The sequence below is a fragment of the Sarcophilus harrisii genome, chromosome 4, assembly GCF_902635505.1.
Source record: "Sarcophilus harrisii chromosome 4, mSarHar1.11, whole genome shotgun sequence".
In the NCBI taxonomy this organism is placed as follows: domain Eukaryota; kingdom Metazoa; phylum Chordata; class Mammalia; order Dasyuromorphia; family Dasyuridae; genus Sarcophilus; species Sarcophilus harrisii.
This window is the reverse complement of record NC_045429.1, coordinates 16,662,501-16,686,561: the sequence shown is the minus strand read 5'-3', so window position 1 is coordinate 16,686,561 and position 24,061 is coordinate 16,662,501. Positions and strand designations below refer to the sequence as shown.

At 38.9% G+C, this 24,061-nt stretch overlaps 1 protein-coding gene across 1 annotated transcript in view; it reads right to left on the bottom strand.

Moving 5' to 3' along the window:
• C4H1orf87 (chromosome 4 C1orf87 homolog) overlaps positions 1-24,061 on the bottom strand; it is a 59,226-nt gene that overhangs the window by 13,150 nt on the left and 22,015 nt on the right. The window contains exons 6-10 of the mRNA XM_031969014.1: positions 23,012-23,133; positions 19,082-19,226; positions 13,267-13,364; positions 8,275-8,342; positions 787-866 (exon numbers count right to left, since the gene is read on the bottom strand). Coding sequence (XP_031824874.1) covers positions 787-866; positions 8,275-8,342; positions 13,267-13,364; positions 19,082-19,226; positions 23,012-23,133 — 513 coding nt within the window. The remainder of the gene's footprint in view (positions 1-786; positions 867-8,274; positions 8,343-13,266; positions 13,365-19,081; positions 19,227-23,011; positions 23,134-24,061) is intronic.

Sequence of the window (24,061 nt, the reverse complement as noted above, 5' to 3'; positions counted from 1 at the left end):
AATGAGAGGAAGAGGGGGAACTGCCTTTTGCTCTTTCTGTTCCCCAGCACTTAACACGGCATCTAGAAGAAAACAGGCACTTAACCAATGTTATTGACTGATAATGGTAGAAGTGCTAGTGAGCGTGGCAGTAATAATCATGGTGATGATGAGGATGAGGTCCTTTATAAAGTGCTTTCAGATTTGCAAGCTGCTTGGTGCCTACGTTACCCCACTTGAGCCACCTGAGAGGAAAGTGCTTCCTGATCCGGTCATAGCGACCTTGTTGCTTCTGCTCACACATGACAGTCCATGCCCACTCCACGCTTTGTGCCAGTCGTCCTCTCTACCTTGGCACGCCCTGACCACTACCCCCACTTTCAATTCCTCTGCTTCCTTCAGAGCTCACATCACAGGGCTTCTTCTATAAGAAGCTTTATGTCTCCACTGGCTAGTTCCTTTCTCCATCTTCAGTTTCCTCTTGTAAAATGGAGATAATAATTCTACCCCTGTCTATTCGCATAAGAATAGTAAAAATAATTAAGTTCAACTAAATGAAACCTCACAAACATTTATTAAGCACCTACTCAGTTCAAGCCACTATGCTTAAAAAAGCAAGAACAGGAACCCTGCCCTCAGGATGCTTCCTTTCTGTTGAGGGATGGTCTAAAGATCGAATGAAATAAAGGGATGTTAAACTATTTAGGCGATATATAAAGTGTCTGAAATATGGCATCCCTGATATGATTTTTGAATGACTGGCTCCCCAAACCCTGGCCCTGGTCCTTTACCCCCATAGAAACTTACGAGGTTCTCCATGGGGATCTGAGCATCCTCTGAACCTTTAGTAGCTGCAGCAATAGATGGAACTTCCTCTTTCTTTGTTCCTAATGAGAAAAACAAAAAGAAAAACAATAATTCACATTTTAAAAGCAGTTGAAGATGACTTATGATTGGGCTGGTATTTGGCCCTTCTAAGGAAGGAATCACAGAAGACACTGAGTGATTGAGTCAGTAGCACAGAGTCACACAGCCCAAGGACTCATGGGAGCATCTTGATAAGAAATAAAAGTGCTTGAAACAACTAGGATCACAGGAAGACAGTTCCAAAGTAGGAAGTTCAGAGGCCTTTTGGCCCAACCAATTACAGAGAGGGACATTGAGGCACACAGTAATAAGCATCAAAGGTGAGATTTGAATCCAGGTCCTTGACTACAGAGCCCATATTTTTTCCTACCATGTGATAAGAAGTTCATCTGAATGGAGATAAATGTTATCTGAAAAAATCAGGAAAGACTTCCTTGGAGAAGATGGGATTTAGCTGCTCCCTGAAAGACTCCTGTCCCCTTTATCATGCTCTCCTATCTGTGGTCATACAAAAGAAACAAAAAATCACTGACCAACCGCTTGCCATGTGTCAGATACTGTGCTGAATGTTGAAAATACTCATAAAAAAGAGAGTCAGCTCTTCTCTTTGAGGAGTTCCCAGTCACCTCGGGGACTATGGTACATGGAATAACATTCTAGCTAAAACCCAGGTTTTCAGAGTTGAGTTTCAATTTTGTTTTAGAAGCTTCTCTAGAAATACTTCCATAAAGTTCCCCAAATTATATAAAATGATGGAATTCTCCTTATTCCTCTCCACTCCCCCACCCTTCACTTTACAAATGAGAAAACTGAAGACTGAAGAGATAAAGTGGTTTGTCCAATGTCAGGGAATGATAGGGATGAGATTTGGAGCCAGTGTCCTATTCATTAATCAAAACAAACAAACAAACAAACAAACAACAACAACAACAACAACAACAAAAACTCAAATGTCTGCTATGAGTCAGTCCACTAAGCAGTGGAGATGCAAAAAAAGACAATAAAAAAAAAGGTTCTGGCCTCAAGGAGCTTACCATCTAATGCAAGTTGATTGCTGGAAATGACTTTAGAATATGTTTTGTTCTTCAGAAGGCTGATGTTTCAGGTAAGGTCTGCCCTCTGCCTGTGTTACCTGCCACAGGTGATTACCCCAGGCATCCTATCCCTTATGCACCTTTGCTCAGCAGACATATTTTTATTCACGTTCCTCTAATGGCCTTCGATTTGTTATGTCTGTCAGGAAGGTCATCCTGTAATTTATGCCAGCAAGACAGATTGCGGGCCACATTTTCAATGGAAGATAAATGAATAATCATTGTGAATGAAGGATGTTTATAGTTCAGCAGACAGCTGGTTTGTCTCCAACCAGATGGTGAGAGGTTCAAGTCCAGACTTGGAATCCCAAACATGCTGGATGTCAGACCTCAATCATGGCCAACTCCTACTCTGTCAACTGCATGAACAGCAAGCTCTCCCTCCCCGGCTCCCCCTGGGCCCTGCCACGGATCACTGTCTAAAGCTAGTTGGATGGCACTTTGGTTCAAATATCTAATACCATTTCTTGTTACTGCTTGTGCGGTCAGGAGAAAAGTTGTAACCCCAAACAGCTGCTTCCAATAAGGCATTATGGGAATGGATTACATCAATTCTTGTCTTCTCTTGGATCACTGAAGAGATCAAGTACGAGACCAAATATTGACAAACACTCAGATTGGGTATAATATGATGTCCTTTGTTCTTTAAGAGGACCATGACTTCAGGGAGGTGATGGTGAATAAATGCATAAAAGTTAGCCCACTTTTCAGAAACAGAAAAGACCCAGTTATGGGGAGAAATGCCTTGTTGGAAATTTTTCTAATAAAAGTCTCACATCCAAGACATATAAGGAACTGATCCAAATGTGTAAGAATAGGAGTCATTCCCCAATAGACAAAGGAATGAGGTCAAAGGATATGATCAGGTAGTCCTCAAAGACATTCAAGTTATCGATAACCATACAAAATGCTTGAAATAACTAATAATTAAAGGAATACAAATTCAAAACAATTCAGAAGTTTCACCTTGCATTCCCCTTATTGGTAAAGGTGACAAAAAAGGAAGACAGAAAGATGAAAAATGTAGGATGACCTACAGGAAAACATACATCTATGCTGGACATTGGCCCAGCCATTCTGGAAAGCAATTTGGAATTATGCCTCCAAGTTACAAAACTGACATCCCCTTTAACCCAATGACATCATTAAAGAGCAGATGTCCCAAAGAAATCAGAGAACAAACACCTATATTACAAAAACAGGCTAGTATTTATATCAGCTCTTTGATGCTTGCAAAATACTTGCATTTATATAGGGCCTACTATGTCCCAGACATGCTACTAAGTGCTATTACAATTATTATCTAACTTGATCCCCATGACAACCCTGAGATGTAAGTGCTATTATTTTAACATTTTACAACTAAGGAAACAGAGACGGACGGGTTAAGTGATTTGCCCAGAATCACACAACCAGTAAATGTCCAAGGTAGGATCTGAACTCTCCAAGTCCAGTACTCAAGCTGTCTGTGGACAGAAGAATAGGATAGTTCCTTTTATTAGGACTATTTCTATGAAGCTTACAAAATTTCTGAGGCAGGTAATAACAACAAAGAACAGAGTTCTGCTTGAAGCCTCCCCTGATTCTTCCCCAGATTTCTAGTGCCTTCCCTACCAAACCATATCGCATTTAACTATTTTATATACATGTGGACATACTTACATGCATGCACGCATGTCTTAATTGACTTTATATTGAATCTGTATAGTTTTACGTCCTTGTCTCCTTCATTATAAGGTATACTTCTTGTTTATTTTTTTTTTTTAATTTTATCTTCAATAACAAGCACAGTGATCAACACGGAGTGGGTACTTAACTATCTATTGAATCATAACTAACTGGAATTTAAAAAGCACTTTAATGTTCACTGAGAGAAATAATTATTAATAACCAACAGGGGAGATCTTTCCTTTACAATTCTGACTTTAAGAAGTAAAACAAAGTTCAGGTCTTAAAGGATATTACTAATAGTGAGATTGAATTAACTTCTCCCCATCTGACCCAACCCAGCCTACAAGCAATTTCTTCTCTCAGGTGAATTTTTTCCAAACAAGCTTGAGGAGAGACAGGGTTTCCATGGCTAAAGGCTGGGGATGCTCTGAGTATAAAAATAGTTTCTCTGTCCAAGGCTGACATAATATCACGCTCAGTTCTTCATTTTAATATAGCTCACCTTCCATCGTATTATCCAATCCGAGTAAATAACACTCTTCTTCCAAAAGAAATAAGCTCTGAACCCACCACCATGATTGTCTTTGGTCTAAGAGAGATGGCCAAATGACCATTCGTTTTTTTCAATAACATTCTGACCTTATTAATAAAATGATTAAATTATCCTGGAACTATATTTCTTGAATGTTTTTGATTGCCACAGCACAATGAAGTTTTAATACAATATTTCATTTGAAGAAATCCCTCCTTCTCACCTTTTCTCTTTTCTAGGTTGGTCATTTATTCCCATTTCCTTCAGTTGATTCTTCTGACATGGTTCCCTATCCTCTTGCTGTCTCCATCACTCTAATTTCTGAACACACTATAATATGGGGGAAGCCAGACAGAAAGTTTTTAAAAATTATTTTCCCCTCATTTTAGCTCTAACTTCATTCTAAATACATAACTTATCACGAAGGTGACTGGGCCAATGCCTAAAGATTTAAGGACTTGGCCAACCCAATCCAGATGTCAGCAATAGTCTTGAAGAACAGATAAGCTCATACAGAATTTATCAGTTTAAAAGAGATGATTAGTCACACACACACACAAGATTTAAGGAGATTAGAGTTGAATCACTGGCAACTGCAGTGAACAGAGGGATGGACTTTGCATCCTGAAGAATTGAGTTCAAATCCAGGCTCAGACACTTAATGATTATATGAGATTTCTGATTTTTTTAATAATTTTATAATTATAACATATATACTATATAAGAAAATAAACCCCATATAATACAAATATATATATATATATATAAATAATATAATAATAATTTTATAATTATATGAGATAATATAAGTAAAGCACATTGCAAATCTTAAAGTTCTGTATGAATGGTAATTGTCATCATCATTAACAAAATGTGAATTTGAGTGAATTATGGGATCACTAACTTTGGACAAAATAAATATAGTACAAAGGAAACGGTGATCAGCTCTGAGTCAGGAAGTTTGAGTTCAAGTCTTGCCTTACTTGCAAGGCATTTTACAACTCTGAACCTCAATATTCTGCTCTGTAAAGTGGGGATAATAATACCAATAATAATGTCACAGTATTGTTGACTAGAGGAAATGAGCTATGGTTTTTAAAGCCTATCCAACTTTAGAGTACAATAACAACAATAACATTGTGAATACTAATACTATAATTGGTGTTATTTATTATATTATTATTGTTAAGGCAGTAGCAGAGAGGATTCCAAATCAAGGCCAGCTGACAAATTTTGTTGTTTCTTCCTCTAGATCTTAATTGCACCCTATGTAAAATGATGGGATAAGCTAGCTCAGTGGTTTTTAACATGAAGGTGTCATTTGTGAATTTACTTTTACTCTTTCTATGCTATATTTCAACATGGTTATTTTCCTTTGTAATTCTTTGGGCTTTCTTCTATGTATTTTGAAGCATTATTCTGAGAAGGAGGCCATAAACATCACCAGATTGCCAAAACAGTCCAGGACACAAACAGGGCTTAGAATCCCCTGCTAAATGCTTTTAAAAGCCCCCTTTAAAGTCTACTGACTAAGATTTTGTCCCTCCAAATGGCTGCTGTTGAATCTGACCAGTTTTTTGTGAGCACCCTAAATTACAAAGCCCACAGCCATGACTGTCATTGCCTGAGAAGCAGGCAGTAAGTGGGGGTCCTGAATTTGAAGACCCCAGCTCCCTTGAAGATCAGTTCTTTGTCTCCTCCTGCACTTGGGGCTGCTGATTGGCACCCTTTCAATGGACGGTGAGAAGCAGCCTGGCTCAGCTGACTTTCTTGTACGCTGTGATAAAGTGATCACTGCGGCAGTGTGACTGCAATCATCAGAGAGGAGACTTTCTGGGAAATGAGCTTCTGAGCATTTCTGGGCAGAGCCAAATTGTCTCACATTGCCTGACTTGCTCCCCAACGTATAATGCCTGGAATTATTGAGAGCCTCAGAGATTGGCCCCAATAGTCAATCAGTCAGTCAACACGCATTTATTAAGTATTTACAATTGCCATGTACTCTGGTAAATGTTGGAAATATTTTTTAAAAAAGTTAAAAATGCTACTTTCTTCTCAAGGAGCTCACATTCTAAAGGGGGAGATGACATGCTAACAAATATGTACATACAAGATATAAACGAGCAAATGGAAGGATATCTCAGAGGGAAGGCAAGTGGTGGTGGGGGAAGAGCAGGGAAGATCTGCAGAAAGTAGCTCCTGTTCTGAGTCCTAAAGGGAAGCTAGGAGGTAGGGCAAGATGGAGGCAATAGTCCAGATGGGAGGTGATGCAGTTAGTTGTTGTTCAATCTCGTCTCACTATCCGGGTTTTCTTGGCAGAGACACTAGAGTGCTTTGTCTTTTCCTTCTCCAGCTTATTTTACAGATAAGGAAACTAAGGCAAATTGGGATAACTAATTTGCTCAGGATCACCCATCTAGGAAGTGTCAGAGGCCATATTTGAACTAAGGAAGATGAGGCATCCATTCCTAGAACTCTGGGCACTATGGCATTTCCTAGTAACCTATGATAGTTAAATGAAAAGGCAATAATATGAAACCATATAGTATCATAGAGTGGGAAGGGTTTGGAGAAGAGGACTTGGGTGATTTTAAGCAATCCACTCAACTTCCTGGTGGCTTGGTTTCCTTTTCTGTAAAATATGTGGAAGATTGTTGAGCTAGATGGCCTCTGAGACCTATTTTAATTGTAGATCTCATCTCTGCCTATAAGGACTGCATTCTCTTTCCTTCCTTCTCTCCCTTCATTCTTTATCTCTTTCTTTCTCTATGACCACATCAGTTCTCATTTAATTATCTTCTCTCTGTAGTTGAGTCACAGACCAATATGCTTTAATCTCACATCACAAACTACTTATTGAACATTTCAGGATGCATTTCAGAGAGACCTTAGGTTCTGCACATCTAAAGAAGAATCCATTGTCTCTCCTCCCTCCCCTTTCATCTCCCCAGGAGACAATCCCTGCACATAATAGGTGATTAATGAATGCTTTTGAATTGACTCATTGTAAGCCCTTAATAAATTCATGCCACCAGAATGATTGCCTACCTTTTCCTTACTTACCTAAGATTCCATTTAGTATGCATTATTCTAGCCAATCTGAGTAGTAGACAGCTTTCTTTTTGGATCTTCCTTTTTTCCCCAAAATAGTTCATACAACTCACTCTATTGCTGGCATTTCTTGCTAGGCTCAGCTATTTCAGAGCTATTGATGTTATTCCTCCAGAACTACTTCACCTGTGTGCATTTATCCCCAGATACTTGCCCTTACTTCTCTCTACTGCAAGGATCTTTTAAACATCTAAGTTGGTTGGCAAATTCCCTGAGCATGCATATTCATCTCTTTAGCCAACTTTCCCTTTTTCTTTTCATTGAAATTATTTTTCTCCTTGTCTTCAGAATCCCATTCCTAAGCACTGCCCATCATTCATGAACTGACCATCCTGAAGAGACCTATTCCCTCTCTCAACCCTTTGAAATCTCCTTTCTAATTGTCATGGAGTACCCAGTTTTTCTCTCCTTTATCATAAATTTCAGATCCCAGGGCCATTGATTTCAGTCTGGAAACCATTTTAGAAGTCATTAATCCAACACCTCAAACACTTACCCAACTCACACTAGTAGCACAGGAAGAAATAAGAATGGAATCCAGCTGCTCTATCTCCCAATTTCCCACCTTTAATATCATTTTTACCTCAGCAGCCAAGCCCTCCTTGCTGGTTAGAATCAGATCTCAGTTATTATAGCACTTCATTTACCTTTTGAAGCATGATTAGGTTAAGGGCTGCCTAATCATGTCTTCCAGTTATGATCTGGACCAGGACACTGATGTTAAGGACTATGCCTAAGTGAAGGGACAGATCAATTCTCCAAGAGCCTCCACAGCTGTGAATCATAACATCTGAAGGAGTTGCAGGGCAGCCTTTGCTGACGCAGATGTTCTTTATGGATGGGGAATGAAATTAATTGGAGGCAGAGGAAAGAGGAGAGAGGTCAGAGAATGCAACGGCCTCTCAGTCTCCTTATATCATCATCATCATCATCGTTTCACATGAAGAGATCCATTCTACAGGTCTGAGTTAGACCTCCAGGAGCCACTGCTAGGTGGCTCCCGTATCACAACACACTGACCTGTAGGTTTTGGCAAAGGAGAAGCCTTGTCTGAAGCTTTGACCAAGAACTCCATCAGTTTTTGCCATCTGTTTGAGAAAAGAAACAGTGATTGTAAAACTAAAAGGAAGGTTCTTTTTTGTCCTGAAATAATGACCAACAAAATTAATGGAGGGAAGAATTTAAAACTGGGGTAAATAATCCAAATCAAATAATTTACTAAAAAAAATCATTCATTCAAATAGTTACAAAGCACTATTATGTGATATTGCTGGGAAATTCTGTTTAAACTGTGATTCTTTATTAAGAACAACAATTCTTCTCTGTCATCTAGCAACTCTATCAAAAATGGGAATGGGTTAGTCTGATAAGACTCTTTCTCCCCAAAGCCATGTTCGTTCTTTGTGATCATTGCTTCCATGTCTTAATTTTCCCTAACAAGCTTTTTAATCACTCAATCCAGGTTTTTGTCCCGTACCCTTCCGGCTAACACATCCCCATTTTTGTTGACTTGAAAACCAACACTCTTTCTGCTTTCATTAAAGATTTGCTAATCTAAGCACCTAATGTTTTCTCTGTCTTCAAAAATCATCCCACTTGCTCTTGGCATTAGAATAACAGGCATTTTCTACCCATCACATTCAGAATTAAGAGGCCAGATGTGTCTGCAAAATCCTACTTGTGGCTGCCAGGCAACTGTACTCATGGCTCTGAAATGGTAAAGATGTCGGCATATCGGTTTTATTCTCCCAACTCTTTCTCTTTACCTCTGCTTCTCTTGCTTCATCCCCATGTACTCTGACCAGAATATAACATTTACCTATAGCCTTTATTTCCTTCAAAGAAATTATCAGATTTTATGTTTCCTTCTCCATTCCCCTTCTTCCCTAAAATAAAACACCTATTTACAACAGAAACATCCTTTCTCCTTCCCAAGCATTGGGATTCCACTGGTGTGAATGTCCCTTCCATGATTTCTCTGTGACATGAGTCCCTGTGTTCCTGCACCTCATCAAACAGTTTCTGTGGCTAAAAATCCTCACAGGTCATGGATTTATTATTGGAAGACGTTCTAATTCAATGATCTCATTTTGAAGATAAAGAAACTGAGTCCCAGAGAAGTCACAAATTAAATAGCAGAGCCAAGTTTGAAACTCAGGTCTTATTATTCTAAGTTCAGTTCTAGTTCCCCTGTACCCCATCATGACCTGGTGGTCATCTTCCTGGATATCTGACTTCCTGAAATGAGCTAGATTGATAACGACCTCTAAGCTTTGTTCAGAGCTGTATTTAAAGTATTTCCAGCTTGGAAAGATATAGGAGAAATGTTCTCAATAGGCATTATCTTTTGTCAACTGAGGGTTCTTTTAACCGAGAGGCTGGCAATAAACCAGGCACACTGATATTCTATTGGTGGATTTATGAATTGATCCAAGTATTCTGGAAAGCAATTTGAAATCAGGAAAGGAGCATAACTCAGATTTCTATACCTTTGACTCAAGAGATGCCAGTGTTAGGCACATATTCCCAAGTAAGCGAAAACAGAAAGACAATTCAAAAATATACTAAAATATTCATAATAGCACAATTTTTGGTGATAAAGAAATGGAAAGAAGGAAGGTGATTATTGTTTGAGGAATGGATAAATCATTGGGTCTGGAAATAGGAAGACTCATGATTTTGAGGTAAAATCTGACTTCAGACACTTATTAGCTTTGTGACCCCGACGAGCTCACTTTTGCCTGTTTACCTCAGTTTCCTCATCTGTAAAATGAGATGGCCAAGGAAATAGCAAGTCACTCCATTATTTCTGTTAAGAAGACCCCCCCCCCCAATGTGGTTATGAAGACAGGCAAGACTGAAAACTCAACAATAGTGAAATGTTATTGTGCTATAAGAAAATATGAGCAATAATAATAGATGGCATTATATAGCACTGAAAGGCTTGCAAAGTGCTTTAAAATGTTAGTTTGTTTTATCCTCCCAAAAAATATGAAAGATAAGTGTTATTCATAATTACTCATAGGGGGCAACTAGGTGGCATAGTGGATAGAGCACCAGCCCTGAAGTCAGGAGGACCTGAGTTCAAATGTGACCTCAGACACTTAATACTTCCTAGTTGTGTGACCCTGAGCAGGTCACTTAATCCCAATTGCCTCAGCAAAAAATAATAATAATAACTCATAGATTATCATATTAATAATAATAGCAACTAATATAATGAATATAAGAAAGAATGGGAAGACTTCTGTGACCTGATATAAAGCCAAATGAGTATAATCAGGAAGGAAAAAAAAGCATACATAATGATTAAGACAATTTAAATGGAAAGAAAAATACATATGATCCCAAAAGCTGAACCAAGAGTAATCAAAATGATCTAAGTGGGTCACAAAGAAGACATGAGAAAGCACACATCCTTTCACTTTTTGCAAATATGAGCATGATGATGTAACATTGCAAGTATTGTAAGTCTTAACTGATATCTTGATTAGATTTGTCGAACCATTTTTTCTTCTTTTTTTAAAAAATTATTTAAAGAGGAGAATGATATATTTGGAAAATCAAGATGCTATAACAATAAAAGAAAAAACCTTATTTTTATTGTATCATTTATATTATTTATCTGTTATTTTAATGAACACAGGGTCACTTTTTTTTTAATATAATGAAGCATCAGAGTATGGCTTTAGTGGAAATTCACAACAGACAAATAGAAATCTAATTTTAACTCTAATCCGCCCATCCTGAGCTCATCTTACAGAAGGCCAATTCTGAGGGGGAGAGCTGATGAGTCCAATCCACTCTGCCTCTTGTGAAATCCCCCACTGTGGCAGCCACTCACTCAATTCTCTCCTCATTTGTGAGTAAGGGGAGAACAAAAGAGCTCATTGTTGGCAATCTTGCAGTAACAGGGGCAGGGGACATTGCTTCCTCCACTGGCTTCCCCAGGGTGACAGTTTCCTAAGCGATGGGCAGAGCTCCTTCTCTTTGGCGAGATGGGGGCTAATCCCGCATCACTCTAATCCTTCCTGATGTCTTATTGATTTTAAGGATATTTAATCAGGAAGTGGCTTCAAGCTGGAATCCTGCTAATTACCCAACAGCTGCTTTCCAAACAGGCACCCAATTGGACAGAGGATTAATCGAAAATATGTCCTCAAATAGGGATTCGTGCATCTCACTCCTGACATATGTGTCTATATTGTATTTTTAATCTCTTAAAGACATAAGTCTGAATATAAAACCCTTGATAAAATGGGTTTATGGCAATAGATGAGGCTTTAGCTAGTGGCTGGATGTGGGTGGAAGAGATTTATCTCATAGGGGAGTAATTCCCTCCTGAAGGTCACTGTTATGATGTCCTTGGCTATCCAGAGAGTAAGGACAGAGAAATGGAGAGTTCTATGCCCTCCTCAGCTCTTTAGATTAACAAAAGGGTGGGGAGAAAGATATAGTCACCGAAATAACATGGTGGAAGCCGATCTCTCTTATTATTTTCTGAATTTCTACTCTTCATCAGAGAACTGGTTCTCCCTTCCACTCTCTCTCTTACATCAAAGGCTTATTTTGAATGGCCACCCAACCTATTTTTCAAGGATGGAGGAAGAGACCTACTAAACTATTCCATCACTAGCTTTCCCTTCCTCCACCTGTAAAATTGATGTGGACACATCAAAAGAAGGGAGGGGAGGCGGATGAAAGAGCTAAGCCAAAACCACCTTGATTTCAAAGGGATATTAAAGTCAGGTGTGAGGCTATTGCCTGCCTGCCTCCCTCTCAGGACTGCACTGTTCTCCGAAGGAACAAGGAAAGGTGGAAACAATTCATCTAAAACACTGATCTTGTTCTGGGCGACTTTAAAGTGAGCAAACAATAAGGAGAGGCATGGTGATCTCACTCCCTCCTTCCCCATGAGGTCATAGGATTTGAATTCTCTTTTTCACCTTCTGCTCACTTCCTCCCTCTCATCTCTTTGTTTCTAAAGTCAGGAAATCTTCCATTTATTATTTGTCCTTCATTCTCAAAGGTGACCCTGAGATCAGGGGGGTCATGCTGTGACAAACAAGTGAACTGAATTGAAGTGAGGGAGGATGGACTGGATTGAAGTGTGCAACATCACCAGCCTCACTTTCTCCTCCCAGCCACGTGATCCAGGGGCAAGATATGATCAGGACAACTGCAGATGGTCCTACTGATTGCCCAGTAGAACACCTTGGAGCTATGATCTGTTTGAGGGAGGCAACACCTATCTACAGATAGGTAAGAAAGAAATGAGGCAAAAAATGATTCACTATAAAAACTAAACAAAACAAAACAAAAGAGGAATCAATCTGGGTAGGAAAGACTTGCAGGATTTCTGGCCAAAACAGTCCCAATTGCTATTTCTATTCACTCTTAGGCAATTTGAGCTAAAACCCATTGATTCACTCCACACTTTGGTTGAATCTAATCAGATCAATTTAAGAGGGATGGATGTAAAGTCACATACTTGGGTTTAAAAAAAAAACTAGCATCATAAATATAAGATTGAGAAAATCATGGTGCAATTACAGAATCTGATTTTCTTTCTTTTTTCACTTTGAAAAATAAATCTAGAATGAATGAAAAATATCTATTAAGTACTTATATGTCAAGCAGAGTACGTAATGTTGCTAATGCAAATATAATCACTATATTCCAATAGGGATGGGGAACACACAGAGGATCTGGAGATATATGCAAGTGTTTCTTTTTAGGTGAGGTTTTTCCTGATTTTTTACTCTACCCCAAATTGTTAGTAGTCTCCCCACTCAATATCACTGGAATTTCTAATTATTTGTCACACGTTGTTTCTCTTTCATAGATTGTAAACCACTCAAGGCAGAGCAATTTCATTTTTTTTTTTTTTTGCTTTTGTATCCCTACACCTTGGCATAGTGTCTGAATGCAGAAGGCACTTAATAAATGCATATTCAATGAATTATTGCATGGGTTGCATCAACAGTCTGTTGGGATTGAAAATGAACTTACTTAATTCCATCTTGTACATTCAATTCCTGGTGGCTACACAAAGCTTCCATCAGGGGTGGGGACAGGATAAGACCATGTTGCTCACAGACAGCCTTGATCTGAAAATCAAAAAGAAAGTATTTTAAATTTGGAAAAGAAAAAACACAATCTCTTCCATTCTCCTTTACCATTTCACCACTATGCCACACCTGCCAAGGTGAAGAGATATCCCAAGGTAGCCACTATCTTCCCCCCAAAGCAAAATTCCCAGTACCTTCTTTCCCAAGCCATCAGCCAAGGGGCAGCCCTTGAAAACATGGGTAACAGGAGCTCAACGTCTTTGATTAAGGTGTTTGCATTCATATAGTCACCACTCAGCCACTACACTGACAGGGATGCATGGAAAGTCATAGATTTGAGGTTCTACCGTAAGCATAAAGAAGATCTCGGTCTCTTTCTCTCTGTGTCTCTGTCTCTGTCTCTGTCTCTCTCTCTCTCTCTCTCTCTCTCTCTCTCTCTCAGTGTGTGTGTGCGTGTGTGTGTGTCTCTGTCTCTCTCTCTCTGTCTCTCTGTCTCTCTCTCTCACTCTCTCTGTCTCTCTGTCTCTCTCTCTCTGTCTCTCTCTGTCTCTCTCTCTCTCTGTCTCTCGATCTCACCCCCCACAAAATTGCAGTTTCCTTGACCCTCGATTGAGAGAAGAAATATATCATTTACCTGCTCTCTCCCTGTCTTAAGACATAATACAAAAAGAGTTTCTCTTACCTGATTTTTCATCCAAATTATACACCATGCTCATTTTGTCATGACAAGGAAGAGCATGGTGAGTGCAAAGGAGAGGAATAAGAAAAATAGAATCTAAGAATGAGATTCATTTTTGTATCTTCATGAAAAACTATTTAGAAGGCACAGAGGTAATGCTGCATGTAGTGGGAGATAGTATTTTCCTTAAATTAAAATTGTACAATTTTTTTTTCTGAGGCAATTGGGGTTGAGTGACTTGCCCAGGGTCACACAACTAGGAAATATTATGTGTCTGAGACTCAGGTTCTCCTGACTTCAGGGCTGATGCTCTACCCACTATGCCACCTACCTACCCCAAAATTGTACAATATTTAAAAGGGATTTTAAGGGGATTAACGTGGAACCTAAAATCCAACTCCTTGGATGAGTTTATATCCTAACTTGGATACTTACAAATTTTATGATGAGCTTTATTAGAGCTTTAATTTCTTTGTCTATAAAATGGGTATTTGTAATATCTGCCTCACTGGGTGATTTGAGAAAAAGGCTCCATAAACATCATTGTTTTATCCACATCCACTTTTTTTTTGAGATTAGAAAATGGTGATCAGATTTATGATGTCTTTAGTATAAGGAATTCCCAGTGTGGAAACTTGTGTGTGATTTATATTACTAGTACTGCTTAGGAAGAGTGGGGGTGTTATATATGGCTACAAAGCCAGACTGTGCCAGGGAAAGTACTCAAAACCAGTTCTTCCTATCTTTAAGTATGACATTTGTTTACTATGGGCCACTACAGCTTCTTAGTCCTTATTTTATTCTAAAACATTAAAGCCATGAGTTTATTGACTGGTGGAAGAAATAAAATCATAAATAAGATTTAAAATCTCAAATTGTTTACCTGTATTTAAGTAATGATGACTGAGTCACCTAGAGAAAGTAAAATGATGTTCAGAATAAAATATGGATCCCTGTATTTGGCTTTTAAAGCCTTTCCCACTTTGTTGCTAAGGTAGGAGGGATGTGAGAAAGATTTTAATCAAGAAGAGATAAAAATAACATGAGCATTTAGATAACTTTTAGATAGCTGATGATTTCTATCTGTGAAATATATCTTTTTGATGGTGATGAGGATGAGGAAGAGGATGAAGAGGAGGATCATAACCAAATTCCTTGCTTCTCTCTAGCAATATAGAATAAAATGAGGTCTAGTTCACTCTTTGATTTTTTTTTCTGATAACTCCCCAATGTTCAAAACCTTTGTGGGTCTATTAAGGGGATCCCAAGTTTGAACTGTACGGAATGCATCCATCTACTTCAGTTTAGGCCCTTCTTGACCTTGCATTTAGGAATAAGGAAAGTCCTGGGTACCTTTAGGACAATGTCTGAGGACAATAATTTATTATAACTCTTAAAGAACTATACTGTGAATTCCCCAGACCTCAGGAAATAATCATAGCTTGAATGAGTTCTGAGATACTTAAGAGATTGCAGAGAGTTCATGAATGGCAGGTGAGCTTCAATGAAAGCCTGGCTGGTTAGCTCATAAAGATGGAACACCAAGCTGGGGCTTCCATCCTCCACATTTGACATTTCAAAGGCACTGGTTTGTCCAAATAACTCCTTTGCTCAAGAATTTTCAAGGGATCCCTTTTACTTTTAGGATAAACTATAAACTCCTAGCACATAGTAGGAAATTAAATGTTTATTAATGGATTGACTCCAACCTGTTTTTCTAGGCTAGTCTCACATTACTCTTCATCATGAAGGTGAGAATTCATTAAAATTGAACAAAATGAATTTTATCTTATTTAAAAGAACAAACTATTAGATCAACCCAAGAATGGCATTGACAGGTCAGAGAAGCATCAGGTTACTTGGCGATACTGTGGACAGAGCATCGGAGTCAGGAAGTCGAGCTCAAATATAGCTTCAGACTAATTTCGACCAGTAGACCTGAGCCAACCATTTAAGTTCAGTTACCCTCAATTTCCTCATCTTTGAAATATGGTTAACAATAGTACTGACCTCTCAAGATTATTGTAAGGTTCAAAGGAGATGACATGCATCAAGTACTTTGCAAACCTTAAAAGGCTCATACATTTTATTATTATCATTAGATACCCCATAAGAGCTTAACAGGCTATATCACCACTTCTCAATTTGGCTCCTGCCAGAGGGCATGGGTGGTCACATCTCCGACCCTGCAGGGAGCTAAAGAAGGAGTGAACCTGGATCTTTTATGAGTTTAATCTCCTTCAAAATCTACTTATGGATACCACGGATAGGTACTGGGAGCTTTGCCAATGTGCAGTATTCAGTTATCAAACAAGATTGATAAGTTATCCCTAATCCTAATATCCTAGTGGGAAGCTCGGGATTTTTTAAATAGCTCCCTCAAATTCCCAGCTCATTCATTCCCTGGAAACCACGTGGGTCTTTGTGACAAGGGCCAACAAATAATTTTCCAACATAATTTCTGCAACCAGAGACACACACAAGGACAGCCTGGGGAAAACCCAGTAATATCTGTTGTTATCATCCTTCCTTCTATACCCCTCTCTGGGAACAACTGGCCTCCTTCTCCGACCTTCATCGGAAACAGGACATCCCTATGGAGATCCATGTCTCCAGCTGGAAAGGCAGCCAAGCTTTGCATAAAGGCTTGATTGACCACTTTCACTCCCTGTACACCTATACATATACATACATTAGCAAATAACCTTTATCCAGGGATTAGGAATTGTCTCTGTTTTTCCTTCAATCAACAAACATTTGATAGATAGTATTTTAAGTTTGCATAATATTTCATGTGATCTTTACAACATCCTTGTATTACTATTATCCCCAATTTATTGATGAGGAAACTGAGCCAAGTAGAGGTTACATCTCTTGACTGAAATCACACACTTACTAAACCTTATCTGGACTTGACAGAAGGATTTCTGAGCCTACTTGACTGATACCATCCATTTTGCTTCCTATGAAACTCCACCTTCACAGTAGGAGCTGCAGCGCTCTCCATGAATACTATACTGAGCATGTGCTTGGCCCACTAGAGGTATCATTGAATAAAGGATTGTGGACTTAGTTTTCAAACTTAGTCCCTGCAGTCAAAATCTGAGAGGAATGGAATCTCCAAGTTGCGAGGAACATCATTGATCATTGAGTCCAACCTTTTCTTGCCTGAGAATTGACTCTATAACACATTCCACAAATGACCATCCAGGCTATGATGAACAGAATCTAGAGAAGGAGATTCCATTGCCCTTGGATTCAGCCAATCCAGCCTACTTGGGGCAGCTCAACTTGACATCTAAACTAAATCTTCCTTTTTGCAATTTCATCCCATTGTTCCTAGCTCTGCCTTCTGGGGTCAGAGAGAACACCTTACAGCCCATCAGCTATTTGAACACAGGTATGATGACTCCTCCCCCTTAAGTCTTTTCTTTTACAGGCTAAAAAACAAAAACAAAATACATATATCTCCATCATTTGCTTCCCTTATGAAACTGAATCCTTCTGGTTCCCCACACCAAGAGGTCATTTTTTTTCTTCCAGGTCATTTCTTTCACACAGGAGCAAAAGGACTTTTCCATATTCCCCTACATTTCCCCTTCTGGCTTCCAGGAGTTTGGGCAGCATAAGTAAGATACTGGATTTGCAGTTGAAAAGACCCCCTCAAAACTATTAGCTCTGGGACACTCAGCAAGTTACTAAAACACTCTGATTTTTGGTTTTCATTTGGAAAATAATTAAAGCCCTATCCCTCATGGTCATTGTGAGAAAAGATGAAATAATGTATGCAAAATGATTGGAAAACTCTGAAACATTCTATGAAAATGAGTTAATACCATCATCATTGTTATTATTATTATTATTATTATTGGTATTATTCCTGTGGTATAATGAAATGTGCATTGGCATTGGATTCAGGATGCCTAGGTTCAAAGCCATACTTTCCCATCTGCTTACTGTATGACTTTAGATGATCTTACCAATATTACTGCTTTATGTTCTAATGTACTATGTTCTAAGCTTCCTGCTGCCTCTTACATTTTATATTCTAAGTTCTTCAGTTCTTATTTTCTGAGATTTCTTAGCACTGAGATCTATTCCAGAGCTCACATCCTTTATTCTAAGGATATCTCCAATGATTATCTTTAATATTTTAAAGTCTTTTTTTTGTTCTGAAATTATGTTCTAAGTGCCTGTGAACTTTGACATTCTGTTCCCCATATCCTAACATCCTATATCTGAGATACCTTTTAGCTCTAACAGTCCATGTTCTAATTAAAGTTCCTAATCTTTATGTTCTAAGGTCCATTTCAGTGTTGACAGCCAAGTTCTCTTCCAACTCAGACATCCTCTATTTTGTGGTTCTTCCCACCTCTAATATCCCATGTTGTCTAGTCCCTTTTAACACTAAAATCTATGACTTTGTTGTGATTGTTTCATTTTTTAGCATCTAGTGTGAGCAAATGGAATAGGATTATCATATGATTACAATGGAAGCTAGTTAAGACTTTTGGAAATTGGGCTTTGGCTTTTTGACAAAAGGGATTGTTCTTGCTGTGAAATGTCGTTTTGATGGTATTAAACTTTCTGTTGTAACACGGATCACAGACTCCTACCCAAGGCATTTCTGGTCCAATTCCTCTAGGTTTACGATCATCTTTTTCTACTCCCTAAACTCTGAGATAAAAAACAATCACAAATGATGACTAACACTTACATGGTGCTTCCTAGTGTCAGGCATTGTGCCAGGTGCTTTACATTACTGTCATTTGATCCTTAAAACAACCCTGGGTGATTTCATAGATGTGGAAACTGAGGCAAATAGAGGTTAAGTTCTTATCCAGGGTCACCCAGCTCGGAAACATATGAGAATGGATTCAAACTCATCTGTGCCTGACTCCAAGCTCGGCACTCTGTCCAGTACCACGTGGCTGCTTACAGACAACAAAGAATTTTATTTATACCATACGATCCACAAGCCCAGAAGAGAAAATTACTCCCAGGACCTCTCTACCACATAACTGGTCATAAATACATATGGAAATAAACCTATAAATCTAAACATGACATGGTTTACCTTGGAGGCTGGCAGGCATCCAGAGAAGGGCTGGTCTTCTTTTTGAAAACTCAAGTGAAATTTTTCAATATTGAGTTTCTCTTTGGATGTCTCTAGGGCACTCCTGAGAAGCACAATTAGGTTATCACTGGCTTCAGAAGATGAGCTGTGGGATTGAGACATAATAGAAGGGGTGTAAATAAAATACAGAGAGATGTGATACAGTTCTGAACGTGTTATCAAAAGGCCTGGCTTTGGGTCCCATCTCTGTCACTCCATGGAAATTCACTTTTCTTTCTGAGTCTATTTCCTCCTCTATGAAATGAGAGGAGCACTGTGTATGTAACTTATGTCAAAGGGTTATTCTTTGTGAACTAACACTGAGCCACCTGATACGGTGTAATAACATCTGAATAAGTCAAGTGCTGGAAGATTAAATATCTTTGGAAATGGAAGTGGCTTTGGATTCAGGAAAACTTGGGCTCATGCATTGGGTGAAAGGAGGATGACAGCTAAATTAGGATGGTGGTAATACAGCTGGAGAGAAGAAGCTGGTTAGGAGAAATGTGGTGGTAAGAATTGCAAGATCTGATAGCTCATTAGACATTAGGTTGAGAAGGAAAAGTCAAAACAGAGGATAAAAGACTGGATGTCATCAACAGAAATGGGGATGTTGGAAGGATGGGCATGAGCTCAATTTTTAGTTTGGGATTTGTTGAATTTGAGATGCTTATGAGTTGCCTAACAGGTATTTAATGCAAGAACAGTATGTTATAGAGAGATAATAGGATGGAACAGTGCAGGTTTAGTGGGAACACGCCCAAGACTTATGCTTGAACCAAGAGGAGAATAATTCGATTAAAAATCAGGAGAAAGTATATCTACATATATCTATATCTAGACAGATAGATAGATAGCAGATCAATAGAATGATAGCTAGACAGAAGTAAAGAGAGAGATGGAGGAATGGAGGAAAGAAAGAAAGAAAGAAAGGGAGGAATGAAAGAAGGAAAGAGTAAAAGAAAAAGAAAGAAAGAAAGAAAGAAAAACAAAAGAAAGAAAAGAAAAAAGATTAAAATAAGAAAGCAAAGAGAAGAAAGAAAGAGAAAGGAAGGGAGGAAGAAACACAGAGAAAGGAAAGAAGGAAGGAAGACAGAAAGGTAGAAGGACAGAAAGAAAAATATATGGGGCACAGCCCTTTTGAACATTCATCATGAGAGGGGCAGGAAAGCGACAAAGTTATTGGACAGGCAACATAAACCTCCACAACAATGGTAATAATTTCTAGCATTAACATAATGCTTTAGGGTTGTCATTTGATTCTCCTGACAATACCACAAGGTTGCCGCTATTATTGTCCCCATTTTAACTTAACTGAAATTAAAAGCCCAAGGTCACATTTTTCATCCCCTTCTTTTAGCTTCTCTAATTTTGGCAAACACACCACTCTTCTTTCAGTCTTCCAGGTTTTCCATCAAGATGTTATTTACGTTCAACTCTTTACATTCACACTCCATCCTACTACTATCTAATCGATTGCCCAAACTTATCAATACTAGCCACCTTTCAGATCTTTCCTCTTCTGCTCTTCACAATGTCTGAGGCAGGTTCAAATGCAGGTCTTCCTGACCCCAGGTCTGACAATCCAGACCACCTATGAAGTAGGTCTGTGCCTAGCCCCCTATGCATACTGAGCAATTCTGAGACCACCACCACCATCAAGGGAACTAGAGGCAGCTGCATGAAGGAATCCCATTTCCTGTAGCCTGTAGGATTTTCTTACAAGGCTCAGGTCCAGATGCTTCCTACATCTGGTCTAACTTAGTTGGAGGGGAGCTATTGCCATCCCAGCTAACACTGACAAAGCTACAAGTTTCAAACACATCCGGGTCTCTTTGACTGGAGGGTCTCCATAACCCAGAGAAGGCTGTCTCTAGGAATTAATATGTTAACAACAACCCCTCCCACCCCCGCAAACAAACAAACAAACAAACAAAAGCTTTAGATGAACTACTTCTGGATCCCTCTTCTATTCTTCCTGATGTTTGTTTGTTTTTGACAGGATGTTTTTACAAACAGGAACTTTTCTAAAAACCCCAGGACCCTTTTCCTAGGTCCACAAACCCAAGACAGACAAACCCACACTATGAAAAAAACTGGTGTTGGTGGAGTGGTATAAAGGACACTGATCATATAAAGTGGGTTTTGTTCGATTTTCCCCTCTTGCCATTAATCAACTTGGGGACTGAGGGAATATAATCAACATTTGCAACAAATGATGGTCACAGACCCTCTAAAACTGGGCTCTATTGCTTGAAAATAAAGGTATTGAAGACATGGACCCTCCCAGCCCTGACAGTCATGGTCCAGAACTTTGTCCCCAATATACTATGCTCTAATATTCTAAGATCTAGGGGCTCTCCATCCTATAATACTCAGGTCTAAGGTCCAATCCTGATATTCTGGGCTGTCTGCTCTAACATCCTAAGATCTAATGTTGTTCCTAATTCTCAACTTCTATGATTCTTTGATTCAATGCCCAATCTGGACATCAGAGTTATTCAGTTAGCTATGAGCTCAGCTATTTGTTGCTCGTCAGGTGTGTTCAACTCTTCATGTCTCCTTTTGAAGATGTCTTGGCAAATATATTGGAGCAGTTTGCCATCTCCTTCTCCAGCTCTTTTTTACAAATAAGGAAACTGAGACAGGGTGAAGTGACTTGCTTGCTAGTAACTGTTCAAGGCTGGATTTGAACTTAGTTCTTCCTGGTTTCAGGTCCAGCACTCCATTCATCATGCTACCTAGCTGCCCTATGAGCTCATCTAAAACCTCACAATTATTTATCTTGCATCACTTAGATATTTGAGGATGTTTCTGCTTTTACCAAAAAAAAAATCAATGCTCAAAGCTTAGTTCCAGTGACAATATGACCAAGAATCTCACCAGAAGTCTCTCAGGCCGTTAAAGTGAAGACTTGGAAGAGTTGTTTCCAGAGGAGCCCATTCAGATTGTAAATGAGATTCCAAGCTCTCAGAGGGCAGGGACTGTCTCACTTTTATATTTGTATCTGGAGCACTTAGCACTGAGATGCATAATGAATAAACCTCATTATTATTAAGTAGTCTATAATATTATAGGCGGCTAAGGGGTACTAGGGATAGAAAGCCATGTCTGGAGTCAGGAAAACCTGAGTTCGGATCTAGCCTTACTAGCTTATACACTAGCTATCTGACCCTATTTGTTCAATCTCTTCATCTGTAAAATGGGCTAGAGAAGGAAATGGCACTCTATTATCTTTGCCAAAAAAAAAAACCCTCCAAATGGAGTAACAAAGAGTGAGATACAATAATAACAAAAATATATAAAAACAATCCTTATGAACCTACCATTGGTCACAGAACAATTTTAATAAAGGATAAATTTTAAGCTAAATTTTAAGAGAATTGAACTTGGAGTCAGGAAGACCTGGCATCAAATGTCATTTCAGATGCTCACTGGCTTTCCTGACCCTGAACAAGTCACAGAAATGCTTTATGTCTCCTTTTCTTCATATATTAAAATGAAGCTATTAGACCCAATGCCTTCTGGGGTTCCTTCCAGTGTACAAAGCCTTTGATTTTTTGAATTATGCTGATCCTAAGTAGGACTATTCTACTTACCAAATCTAGTGTTTTTATTAACAAGGCAGATGAAAGCCAATATCTCTAGACAAGAAAGCTTATGGAAAATGCAGTACAGGTTTGATTATATACCATATTCCTGGGGTCATATAGAATTTCCCAGGTGCAAAGGGGTCCCAAATGGAAAAAGTTTAAGATGCCTTAGTCCAGAGGGAGCTAAGGGATGCAGTGGACTATGTGGGAAGTGGAACAGCTAGTTCATAAGGTTCCATTTAACTCTGAAATTCCTTGACTACATGACCAGATGCACAAAAGGAGAGGGAAGAATCACCTTGGGCCACGATCGTTGATTTCCTCCTTTTTTCCTGGGCTATCATCAGCTGGGGGCTCACTCCTTTGAGTTTCATTCAAGGCTGCTAACTTTAAAAACCACAGCAGCTTTTTATAATTGATCTAAAAATGAACATACATTTTTGGTTACATGCAAAAGAAAGAGGTTTGCAGAGGCTGGCAAAATGTCTCTAGAGAATCCATTCATCTACCCATCGGTCCATCATTTTATTGATACCCAAAGGGGGCCGGCCTGATACTGATTGTTAGTCCAAACTAAAGCAATCCTTGTTCTTTTATAAACTATAGAGGAAGACAACACAGCTCACAAACGTAAATAATAAGAGATAGGGCATAGACCTGAATTTCCTTGGGAGCCAGTTGAAGAAACTTCTTTCTAATAATACAGGTCAGAGCCTTTTCTGTCACTTTTAGTTTTAAAGAGAAGCTTCAGTCGCAAAAGGTGACCCCAAAATACTCATTACCTTGAGAGCAGAGACAGTGCTAAAGTTCTATTCCCAACGGTTCCTACACTAATGGTCCCAGGTCCATCCCAAAACCCAACCCAACCCCCCACTTGTCATCTCTTTAAGCAAATGGCCCAATAATTTTGACGACCTTGGCAGGATGGTCTAATGGAAAGGGCCCTGCTCCTGACCTGCATTCAAATCCCAAGCCACACATTTACTAGCTATGGCATCCTAGGCAAGCCATCCCACCAATATTCGGTGCCTTAGCTTCCCTACCTGTAAAATGTTGGATGAGAACGTCTTCACTTTCCCTCTTAGCTCTAAATCTATGATGCTACAACAAAAGCTATTCCCAAGGAGACTTCAACATGCCTTTCAAATATCATCATTATTAGTATTAAAGAAAATAATATTAACAAACTTTTAGGTTTCCAAAGCTCATTCCTCCCCATCCCTGTAAGGAAGGTGATACAAACATATGTCCTAAGCCTCATTTCAGAGAAAGGAAAAAATGGGACTGATGGAAGTGAAGCTGATTTTCTGAATTTCAAACACTATCTACAGAAAGTCTTCCCTGATTT